The sequence below is a fragment of the Cheilinus undulatus genome, linkage group 23 (assembly GCF_018320785.1).
Source record: "Cheilinus undulatus linkage group 23, ASM1832078v1, whole genome shotgun sequence".
Lineage (NCBI taxonomy): Eukaryota > Metazoa > Chordata > Actinopteri > Labriformes > Labridae > Cheilinus > Cheilinus undulatus.
Window position 1 is genome coordinate 16,934,561 of NC_054887.1, and position 12,796 is coordinate 16,947,356.

General features: G+C 38.5%; 1 protein-coding gene across 5 annotated transcripts in view; it reads left to right on the top strand.

Annotated features, from left to right (window-relative positions):
- cacna1c (calcium channel, voltage-dependent, L type, alpha 1C subunit) overlaps nucleotides 1-12,796 on the top strand; it is a 285,780-nt gene that overhangs the window by 200,037 nt on the left and 72,947 nt on the right. For all 5 annotated transcript variants that reach the window (XM_041781270.1, XM_041781272.1, XM_041781269.1 and 2 more), the window contains 2 exons: nucleotides 3,003-3,090; nucleotides 3,743-3,827. In XM_041781270.1, the coding sequence (XP_041637204.1) occupies nucleotides 3,003-3,090; nucleotides 3,743-3,827 (173 nt within the window). The remainder of the gene's footprint in view (nucleotides 1-3,002; nucleotides 3,091-3,742; nucleotides 3,828-12,796) is intronic.

The window sequence follows — 12,796 nt, forward strand, 5'->3', positions numbered from 1 at the left end:
TTGTCATCTGCACCTTAGTGCTATTAAACATTTCCCTTTCCTATTGTCTTTTTAATCCACACGTTCCAAGGTATTCCTTTATTGGTCCCACAAGGAGAAATTCCAAAATTTACAGCAGCAAGAGTGGTGTAAACAAAAGAGCTGCTGTAAAAGGCCTCGGCTATTACAACGCCATCTTACACAGTTAATGTGATCATCTTTGATCTACTCAAGTTCTTTATTTTCTTTCCAATAAAATCAGGTCTGTGTCCAAACAGGAAGTCAACTAACCCTAGTCAACAAAAGTACCAAAATCCAAAATAAAACAAAAAAGTTTTAAATGTAAATAATGGCAAGACAGCCTAGCTGCAGACAGTTCATCTCTGACAGCCACTTCCACAGACCGTTTATCTGAGATGCTATATATCTCAAAATACACACTATAACTTTCATAATTAATCAGATTGAACTTCTCGTTAGGGTTTAGGGCACAGGTTAAGTTAGGGGTTAGGACACCAAAAGTTAAAAGTCAAAAACCTGAGCTGAAAAACAAAACATTTAATAACGCAGAGCAAAAAGTCTGGTCTCCATGAAAACATTCCAAGGTAACAAATTAAGCTTATGTAGCTCTCTTGGCAGCATAAGCTACGTATGTACAGAGCTATTTGGATAACATAGCTACATAGCTAAAATTAAGCTCACAAAGCAGTTTCATAAGTGAAGTACATTTGTTATTTGTGTGGCTGTATTAGCATTGTCTAAGTTTGCTAAAGCTCACGTTGCCAAAGCTGACTTAGCTATATTGGCTTATGTAATTATGTTAATTACGTAGCTAGTGTAGCCATGCAAGCGTTTGCTAAAACTAACAAAGCTAAAGTTAGCCACCGTTCGTGTAACTACTTCTAAAATGGGTCTATACATAATGAAATCCCAGATTACCTCTTACATTTTCTCTGTTTTATTAGTGAAATATTGCTTAATCTGTAATGCTTAGAATGTGGTTATTTTATGAATATATCTGCCAGACTTTGTTTATGAATTAAGTTGAATTTAAAAGAGATATCTAAAATTGGAAATACGTTGTACCAGCAAACTATGGCACTTCCTTTCAGAGATATACGGTGTCTCAGATGAACAGTGTGAGAGTAGCTGTCAGAGATGAATGGTCTGCAGCCGGACCCCTCTCAGTAATCTAGTTTTCAAATAAAACGATAAAGAGAAGGATCACAATTAACTGTAGAAATTCTGGGGTTTAATGGAAAAACTAATCATTTAAAAGCCCCAATTATGAGTATGGTACAACAGGGAATAAGGGCCTGTGTCCATAGACAGGACTTTTAGTGCTGGTAGTGCCCAACTCAGTTTCAGAGCAACTTTCACAGCATTTATTGTTATTGGGTACGAAAATTGCCTTCTGCTTTCTTTGGCATTATTCATGTGGTTGATTTTAATCAACTCAGCGGGATTACAATTTTCCAACATTCAAGAAAATATCACCAAGAAAACTTGAAGAATTTACATTTTTACAGCTCTAAATGTGATATTAGTTTCCTAAAAAGATGTTAGATCGGTTCTCCTCTGCCGATGTTGTTCACAAAGCTGGTATCACCAGTCCCACCTCTGCGAGTGTTCTGATTGGTCAATGAGCAAAATGGGACATTGATGAGCAGGCAGCTGTTCCAATAGTTGAACTTAAGGAAAGGGCTGCCAGCGCAGCAAAAACAAACAGCTTACACCAAGGATGGTTTAGCACTCAGATGCTGAGTGCTGAAATGACGTTTGCAGAAATCAGCAGCTGTAGACACAGGACTTAACTAGCAACATTTGGTCATCAAAGGACCTTGAATTTGACATTTTTATACCTCTGTACTCTTTCCGCTCTCATACAAATGAATAATTCCCACCTGTGACTCCAACCTGACTTTGACCTTCCCCAAGTGCAGCGTTTAATCAAATGTTCCTTAATTCTTTCTTTCATCCTGACACTTCCCAAGTTATTTCACTAAATGTCATCATAATATTCTAATATTTCTCACTCTCCTAATACTGATTTTAGCTGTCTTTATTCACGTTTGTTTCTGTCCTCTTTTCAAATTTACCCTCAGAATCCAACATTTCTTGAAGAAATCAAAATTAAACCATAGTAATAATAATACTTCATAATAATTGGTTAGAGGATCATTAAATCATATGTCATCTTTATTCAGCCCAGTATTTAAATGAAAAATAGCTTATGATGTATTAAAAATAAACATATTGTAATTCCAAGCCTCTGCAATGACCTAAACAAAGAGAGAGCAGACAAAAGGTGAAGAGCTCAGTGATGCAGGTCGACCTTGATGCAAGGTTTAGTTTGACAGGAGTGAGCTGAGGTGGTGCAGCTGGTGAGGGGTGCCCTTTGTGTCCCTCCCTCCAGGGTTGTACCAGGCACATTGAACCTGTAAAACCCACACAGAGAGTCACAGAGACCAGCTTGGACCCAGTTCACTAGAATAGCTTTTGCATAGTCGAGTATGATGAAATTTAAATGCACACATTGGGACAGAATAAACCAAATTATGAAATATTGTCTTTGTCTTTTTTTTTTTTTAACTTTTGGTCAGTCAGTAGGGGCGTTACAGCTCACATTCCTACCAGTGATCATATCAGGTTTGATGTTTTTTTCCTTGTTTACCAACAAAAACAGCACTGAGCTGAACTGTACCTCTCTGTTGGCTGCCTCAAAATTACTTTGATTATTTGCGATGTGAATCCAGCTCCAATGTTTTAGTTTGGATGCTCTGTCATTTGAATTTGCATACTAACACCTTTTCCATTGGCAGAATTTCTCTTTCCTTTATTTTTTTCTCTTAAGCAGGTTTTTCCTCCTTCCTACTCTGAAGAGCTGTATCATTTTCTGAATTTTGAAGCATTATTTTATAATTGCTCAGATGTTCAGGTTCTCTTTGTTTCTGTTCTGTCTTTTTCTCTATCTCCTCTTCTCTCCACCCCCACATCCCTCCATTCTGGTCCCCTCTTCCCAGAGAGTTTTCTAAAGAGAGAGAGAAAGCAAAAGCACGTGGTGACTTCCAGAAACTCAGAGAAAAACAGCAACTGGAAGAGGACCTCAAGGTAGGCCGCTCTCTTTGTACATATTTAATTTAGGCCTCATCTGAGAGACGATGTAACAGTCTTTGCCTGCTTCACAAATTCACCGTATATTACTGTCAGGCTGCAAATTTCAAACTCCCCAGTCCTCCATCTGTCACAAAAACATCTTAAAGTTTTATCGTTAGGCTAATTAATTGAAGCAAGGCCACAGTAGTCACAGAGTTACATAAGAATTAAGATATCTTATTTAAAATACCATCTGTGTGAGGAAGCTGAAATGAGCCAAAGCAACTTTTGATAAGACATGCGTAAGATGGTAAAGCACAGTAAGATATTCTAACAATCATGTCATCAAGATAATGTAACTGTTACTAGTCCTTGTCTTAAACAGATGTCAACACTGACAATAAGTCAGGTCTCTTCAATATTTCTTTGCCTAAATGAATAAATCAGTGTTTCACAAATGGTGTGTCTAGGTGTGCCTTAAGAATTTGTACAACCATATGATATTACTGCAACTATACAACAACTAAAGCTCTGGTAGTCTGTGTTAAAGAGGCCATTATGCATGGATATAAGTATGGTTTGCCTTCATAGTTTGGCCTGATCTTAGCTGTGACTTGGGTGAGGAAGTAAAGACAGCTGAAATAAATATCTATTTGTGTGACTACAGGGCTATTTAGACTGGATCACTCAGGCTGAAGACATCGACCCAGAGAATGAAGACGATGGCATAGATGATGATAAACCCAGAAACCGTGAGTACAAAAGTGTGTGTCTGCATAAACATGGGGTGATCATTCTTTTTCCTTAAGATTATCTTGAGGATGACAGTTTCCTTTTTTTAGGACTAGTAAGACTGTTGACCTGATTTGCAAATGTTCTGTGCAGCTTTAGAACAGCTAAACCTAAGCAAAGGAGACAAAAATATATTGTCCAGTAAGGTCAAAATTTTCAGCACTTTAATATTTTTCCAATACTGCATGCTTGAAACGATACAATATCTGTCATTTTTATGATTGATTGTACAAAAAAATGCTGAAGTTTTTAAGAAAACCCAGATTGTATGTCAATCCAAAGATGTTGTGAGTGGAGAGAGAGAGAGAGAGAGAGAGAGAGAGAGAGAGAGAGAGAGAGAGAGGCAATCAAACGAGAGTGAGTGCCAGAGTCCTGTTGCTAAAATGTAGCAGTGGTACAGACAGAAAAGCTGTTATTTCCTGATTGTTTCACAGCAGTTACGATAGAAAATGTTACAAACATTCAAAAACCTCTGCCCAGGCATGAAGGCAGAGTCTGGATTATGCCTCTCTCCATTCTGCCCTTGTTACAGCCTCTACCCTTGCTAACTGTCTCAATCACCAGTCCGCAAATATCTTTCATTAAGTATCTTTGGCGTCACTTTAGGAAGCACAAATTAATGTGTCTGTTACAGACAGATAGAGAGCAGAGGAGAGAGACTGCGATGTCTCCTGGTCCTGACCTGACAACTGATGACAGTCTCACAATCTTGCTCATGCAATGACACCCATAAAATGATCTAAATAAGAACAAAGTAAGATAAAGAGATTAGAATCAGTGCAGACACTCTCCTGGTTTATTAATGATCATTTAGGGGAAATATTTGAGTTTAGGTAGGTTGAGTTTAGGTCTACGCATTGTTTTAAGGAAAATCTTGTTGATTTTTCCTTTTATTACAGTAAACAGTAATTCAAAAATTTCAGTATATTTACTGTTTTTGTATGTGCAGGGTGGAAATTAAAAAAAACATGTAGAGGAATAAATATGACCCTGAATGTGCTACACATAGCAAGTAGTGTCTGTATGCACATCCTTAAATAAAGCAGTGTGGATTTATTTAGGGCAAAATTGCACACTTTCTACACAGAGGCACCTCATTACAAAAGCCAACATACTTGCTAACACCAATGCAAACAGATACATAGAGTTATGGTGAAAATTCTTCTGCAGTTACTACCGCCTCTTAGCAACTTTGCTGAGAGTTGATGGTAACTGGTTTAACACAGATTATCTCTGCATAAACCTTTTTTCAAGATTGATTTGGGGGCTTTTTTGCCTTAATCAGAGAGTTAGGACAGTGGATAGAGATGGAGACCGGGATGAGAGGGTGAGCAATGACATGTGTTGAAGAAACACATACCAGATTTGAGCCCAACTACCTGAATTCCCTCCTGTTTGTGTTAGGCTGTTTCGGATAGCTGGACTTTTTTTCTCTTTGATTTTTTTCTCATTTTGGGATGCTTTATGTTTATTCAAAAGGAAACACTTAATTTAATAGATGATCAAGGAAGAAACTGAAGGGACATTGAGCAGCAAATGTTATGGGTCAAACTGAGGCCAGTGCAGTTAAGCCTCACCCTTCAAACACTGGGCATTCTTTCTATCAGGTGATTTACCACAGCACCTGTCTCATCTCTGTCTGATTGTTTTTTATACTCAGTGAACCTGGAAGTTATGAGGATAACTATATGTGTGGGTGTGCATAAGCTTGATCTATAAGTAGCATCTCCATAACGCTGCAGTGCCTCATAGTCATTGAGTGAATGACTGACTGACAGAGTGAGAGGATGTTGATATTGTCTGGCTGCTCTGCCTGAGAACTCTCGTGAGGTTTAAAACCTGTTTGGATATTAGCTCAATGTGTCAGACTACAGCTAATAGCCTCTGGGTACACAATCACATACACACAGCAAGCACACACACACTGGTGGTATACACCCTCAGGAATGCATGTACTTGTCCTCTGACAGAGATTTACACACACAAATTAACACCCCGTCTCTCGACAAAACACCTCCAGAGAGAGGTAGCCATGCATGGAGCAAGCCTCCTCTGGACGCAGCTACATTTCCTAGGGAAGAAGAACAGAGAACTGGCCCCTTTGACTTGGAGGTCTGATCTCAGATCGAATTTAAGAGAGGTGGTGAGACATAGAGACTAAAAAATGTGTCTAGTCTACTATTTATATCTTTGAACTTGTCAGTATGTACCAAATGTCCTGTGAACTATTTCATAAAGACTTTGGAGCTCAGCTTTGCTCACATTGACAATAAATGAATGAATGATGCAGACTAAATATGCCAAGATAGAGCATGCATTCTGCATACAGCTCGCTCATCCTCTACAAAGCGCTTTGGCTCGTTCTGAGAAACACTAATGACTGCACAGGGAAGAAGGGAGAGAGAGAAGAAAAAATGATTATCTAATCTTTCAGAGAATCGCAGGAAATTCACACGGTTAAATGAGCAATAAGCCAATTTACATGAAAATAAGGCATATTACCCCTGCGGCTAATCTGTAACCTTCACTTGTTTTTACCTGTTAGCGCTGTGGTCCCCTGGGCCAATCAGTGTGGCAGAACACATCAGCTATGCCTGAGATATTAGCACATAAACACAAGAACTGATACAGCATGTGGCCACCCAAATTGAAACAATTTTGTAAAATGTCATATCACCATATTGATTAGGGATGTTCTTAGCAACAAATTTCCACATCAATTGAAAGCAAATAATATTCTGAGTAGACTATTTAACAAGTATAAAGGTGAGAAAACACTAAGAACAGTTAAAATTGAGTGCATTTTATTTAACACTGCCCAAAATTAAAGTGTAGTCTCGTTACTTGCCATTTGACCCAGTTCATTGTATTCTCAATTACATAACTGACATCTATTTTAATTCCCCAGTAATATTTGCCGCTTTGTGTAGCCCTCTGTGATTAAATTATGCTGAATTGGTTTGCTAAGTGTGGCTTACATTAGAAGTACTAGAACCACCAGCCCATGGTCCTCTTTGCAGGTTAACATCCACGTACCTATGCTGAATGTGATAACAGATTCCTCCAGTCAAGTTGTTGTATGCCAGTTAACTTGTGCTGCTCCTACAGCCCACAATAGGTGCTTTTGCATCCAAAGTACCTGGCGCTTTTAGTTATGGAGACTTCTCTTCAAGTAACTACATGCTTTCTGTGGCCCACTGTTGTCTGCATCCTAAGATGATTATGCAAATCAGGCATCCTGTTACATCCAGGTTTCAGGTAAACCCATATGATTATGTCCAATCAGATCTTGTACTTCTAAAGAATTAAGATGCCAAGGACCTTTTATTAAACAATATATTATTAAACAGACCAAATGTAGTTTTCAGATTTTTAGCACAAAATTTTGTTAGTAGTTTAACTTTTAATTCGATTTTTTTGTGGTCTACACCCCTTTTCATTATATTTGGATGTATTGTTATGTAGGGACCTGGTTTAGGGGCACAGACAGTGTCTTTATGATCTGTAATATATAATCATAACCTTATCAAATGTTTGTGTAGATTTTCCCGGTTATCTAAAATTTGATCTAAACAGGGCAACTAGACGTGGTTAAGGTTAAAGTTAAGGCTCCAAAGCTAATTAGGGCCAGAGAGAAATGTTTGACAGCCATTAGAATGCAAATAATGTGGGTTCGAGAGTCATTTGCAGAGTCAGTTTTCTACCCCATAACTAAATTTAGACCCTGTAGTCAAAAAGCATACAGTTTCTCAAAAGGTCTCTTGTAATTGGGGAAAGTTCCTGCAGTTATAAAAGCATCACAACATTTAACTGGCACTGTGAGCATAGACTAATAAAAAACATTAGGGCTTTTAAGATTTATCACATAAATTGCAGTTAACTAAGGTCCACAATTAGTGCACTCATTTTTTTGATTGCATGATTTATTGTCCCTTTCAACACTTTGGCTACGCCACAGTGATGTAAAATAAGCTCCTCACTGTTCCTTAATGTCTTATTTCACTTTAAGAAACTCAAACAGCTCAACTGACAAGTTAATAGTCATTTGTACCTCATGATGTCAAACATTTACCTTTTTTGGTGGTTAAGTTCATGTTAAAATCTTCCCATAAAAGCAGGTCCGTATCCAAACAGGAAATCAATTATACCTACTCTAAAATGGTATAAAATTCCAAAAAATGCTATCAATGAAAAATAGTGGAATTTTAAAATGCGATTAGAGGATGTGATTAATCACAATTAACTTCAGAAATTCTTTGATCAATCTTGATTTTAAAAAAACATCTTTTGACAGCCCTAGAAAATATAAACAGTACTGTGCAGAATTTTGAGGCATGTTTGGGCCAAAATTTGAGTTTGAAGTAAGGCGTAGGGCACTATTGGGCAGGAAGAAGGATTGACACAACCCCTCTTGATGTCCTTGCATATTACCAGGGGCATGAGAAAATAATTGTTGGGAAAAAAAAAACAAAGTCCACACTTTTAGGTCGACGTAAGGGGTGGATGTGGCCAGTAAGCATGCCCTAAGGTAGGCTACTGTCCAGATTGGTTGTAGTATTGCCACGTGCCACTTGTTGTTCCCTGGATGTCCCAAGGCCTGAAAACCAACGGCTATCTTGGGTATATTTCCAGGTGTGGAAAGGCCTGGACAAAGGCTGCCATGTTGACATGTATCGAGCTTGACTGTGACCACCCTATCCCCCTGTCCTGGTTGATTTGATGAATCCTTAGTGCCCTGCATGCCTAAAACTAATGCACATTACTGTCTATTAAGGGTAACAGGCAAGTTATTCTGGTGCTAACTAGCAAGTGTGGCAACATTTAATCAGTTGGTTGTCAGATCATGCAAACTTCTAATTACTGTCCTGGATTTTTTTCCCTTATCTGCATCACTAATATCAGGTACAGTTTCTACAATAACAGAGTTTTAATTGAAGAAATGAGAAACTGCATTAATGCTTGATCCTGCTGAGTCAGCTTGAAACCTACATATGTGATAACCCACACCATTAGATGTAAATGATGCAGCAAAATGATGTATGCATGTGATTAAAATCTCAAACAGAGCGAACAATTTTCCTGTTTGTAAAGATGTAAAAATCCAGTCACTTGCTCTCTCATTGCTCTGCCTCTGTCTCTCTCTCTTCTCCATGGATGGATCCTCCTCTGGGAAGATGAATGAGGGCAGTTTGTCCCTGCTGCCCAGAACACTTTGCATAGACTAGTTCACTCACACGCACAGACTCACAAAAATGTCCTCAGAAGGGATAGGAGACTTGGGGAGAGGAGAGAAGATAGCACAGACAGAGAAAGAGATGTTGAGATACGACTGAGGGTTAGAAAGTGACAGTGTGAGAGTGTGTGTGCATGAATGAGTGCTGTGTGTGTAAAAAAGAGACAGAGTGAGTATCTGGGATTGAGAACAGATGGGATCTAACATGGTGAGCTAGTCACACCATTGACCACACACACCTTCCTGTGTGTCCATCTATCATCCCATGTTTACATGAAGAGCTACAGGCCCTGAATATTGATATACGATGAAAGCACTGTGTTCATATGAAGATAGATATTCAGTCTATGTGTGCATGTGCAGTTTTCAGTGACAGAGAATAGTAGATGTCATTTACTGTATTGATTTTCATTGTTTTTAGCATCAGCTTGAGTGATAATGTGCCAAGAACCTGTTAAACACACACACAGAAATGTGATGATACATGATGTGAAAGAAATATGTTCAGTCTTTATTTATTAATGAGCAGCAGAGAGTATGTGTTTCCGATGTTCATTTGAGCGGTTTTGTGTAGTCCCAGGGGTGTACCGTATATGTGTGTGATGCTGCATGTGGCAGGTGTGTCTCTATCCCACCTGGGTAAAAAGACCAATACCTCACCTTGTTCAGTCACTTTGCAGACTCTCAGGGGGTTTTTATGCTTTCCTATGTCACATTTATGTTTGACGTGTAATATTAGGACATAATCAGGCATATCTTGGCATGCACGTTCTACAGAAGGATGACATTGAAATTATCATGGTAACTCATGGAATAAGTTGTAAGATCAGAATGCTTCATTGTTGCTTCTTGCCATTTAAAAGCTTAAACATAAGCGTTTGCCTTCCAGTTTTCTGTTTCTGCTGGTGAGAGTATGTTCTTTTTTAAGCTGTTTGTGAGCAGCTTTTTTGACTGTGGCCTTTGACGTAGTCAGCAAATATTCCCTACAAGTGATGGAAGAAATACTTTTAAAATCTACATGGACTTATGATAAACTAGAGCTGCAGGACTAACATGGGAAAGAAATGATGCATTGCTGTCAAAAATGTGTACACATTTGAATTGCATTATAAGCTGAATATCAAAAGAGGTATCATTCCAAATAAGATGTTGCCACAGGTCAATAAAATTAATCACCTAGCCGTGCAGTTTCTATTCGCAAACATTTGTGATACAAAAATTGGTCATTCTGAAGAACTTCATGACCTCAATCGTGGTTTTGTGATGATGCATCCTTTGCAATTGGACAGTTTCTGAAATTTCAGCCCTTGTTGATATTCCACAGTCAACTGTAAATGACATTATTAGAAAGTGGAAGTGTTTAGGAACAACAGCAGCCACAAAGCAGAAGACCATGTAAAATCACAGAGTGGGGTCAGCGACTACTGAGGCACATGGTGTGTATAAGTCACCAACACTCTGCTGATACCATAGCTGAGAGTTACAAACTTCCACATACATTAATGTTGACATAAAAACTGTGTGGCAGGAGCTTCATGGAATGGGTTTCCATGGCCGAGCCGCTGCACACAAGTCTCACAACACCAAGCCCAATGCTAGTCATCTGACTGGGTGCTATAAAGCACACCAACACTGGCCTGTAGAGCAGTGGAGACGTATTCTGTGGAGTGATGAATCATGCTTCTCTGTTTAGCAGTTAGATGGGCGAGTCTGGTTTTGGTTGATTCTGGAAGAATATTTCAGGCACAAAATGATATAAAGAGGAATGAGTGAACTGGACAGGAAATGATACCTGTTTTTATAGCCAAGAGATATGATGGAAACTTGTATTATGGTGTGTTATTTCTTGCTGATATTTGTGACTCTCTGGAATTTGAGTTCTTTCATTTAATTCTTCCTTTTGTCCTTTATGTAGTTCTTATATAGTTCCTTTTCTTTTGTACAATATGTTTTTCGCTTTGAGAATAAGAAGCTTTTTACAATGGCAGAATGCAGCGATTTAAAGACTACAAGGGGGAAGACAGTGATACTTCTTTGCAATTCATTCTCCTAATGCATTGGAAATTGTCGTTATAGCTAAAGAAATAGGATTTTAAAGTGGTATTGTCATCATTACCTCCATACTGTAAAGCTTCTGAGCCAGTATGTGTGTTCAATTGTGTTTGAAATTACAGACTTTGTGCCTTTCTACATCTCTGCTGACTGTGAGTGCCTTTATGTGTGTATCCATGCGTGTTTGTGTGTGTTTGTCTTGCTGAGCCGTGCTCTCTATCCCCAGGTAAGAGCCATCGTTTTCAGTCTCTGCGTGGAGCCGTGAAGAAAAATGCGGCTTTCCTTCGTAAGGCGTGTGCGTTTGTCTGCATGGTCCAACACTAGTTTAAGTTGTACTGGAAACATTATTCTAGACATGCAAGTGGACTGCCAACTCTCCTCTCCTCTGTTTTCTTCTTCTCTCCTGTCCTCTCTCCCTGCATTGAAGTGAGCATCTTTTTCTGCCCCCCTCCAGAGCTTCAAAGCAAAAGGGATGTAAGTGGCTGCCTCTCAACACTGTAAAATAGTTTATTCTCAATGTCTTCCTAGCCCCTTTGAACAACTTCCACTGAATAATAATTAAATCTCAAGGCTATATATATTCATTTTCTCTCACAGTGGAGACCTGGAAGTTTGCCACGGCAACGGTCCCTGCTGTTGGCACTCCTGCACATCTTCATTGCATTAAAACCTTTACAGCTGTTTCGTGAACATCAACTTTTAATTAAGTATCATAAAAATCTTGAGCCAAATCAGTACAAAGAGTAAAAGATTATGAGAGGAGAGATGATTTCTGTGTTGAGACACAGCCACTTTTTCCCATATAGGTTTAGTAGGAAAGGAAAACGTTTGCATCCGCCTGAATGAGAAATAAAAACAAGAGGACCATGGTACATGAAAGTGAAAAAATCTGGATTATTTGTGATGCCAGTCTTCTTCTTGTTTTGAATTCCTTTCCCTAAAATCCCTGCGCATCGATGCTGCTAGCCATGCTAGCTCTGGTAGTAAAACACAGTGGAAAATGGCCTTTATATTTGAATTTTAGCCTTCTTTGATTATTTTCACCAGGCACTTGCAATATTATTCAATCAAGCAAGGCAACATTTTATCATTTATACTCCTGTTGCTTGCTTACATACATGTAGAAAAAAGAAGTATTTTACTTTGCATTATCCCAAATAATATTAAAAAAGTGCCTTGTGAGGAATAAAAGGACTGAAATTCAAAATATAACAATATTTAAATCAATGAAGATTGCATGAAAAGTCAAAAATTTCAACTGTTTAGACCAGGAGTAGTAGTTTAGGTCTCACTTAAATGTGTTGTTTTGAGTTCAGACAGCTTGAAATATCTAAAAAAAAAAAAAAAACAGACTTCTTGAGGCATGGATTACTAATAACTGACTGAAGCTCTTATCTGTATGTTGACATAAACACACACAGATCTGTCCGTGTTGAATTCTGCAGCGAATCACTTCCTCTTTGCAATGTTTTATTGTGGAGTTTACCATTTTCAGTGCTATTCTTTCATTTTGAACACAAACACAACAGTCTTAATGATAAAGGATGAATCCCTCTCCACTCTTGGAAAAGTGTGACCCTTCCCTCTCTCTCTCTTTTCATTTCCCTCTCTCCCATGCTCCCTGTTCCTTTTCCTTCTTCATCT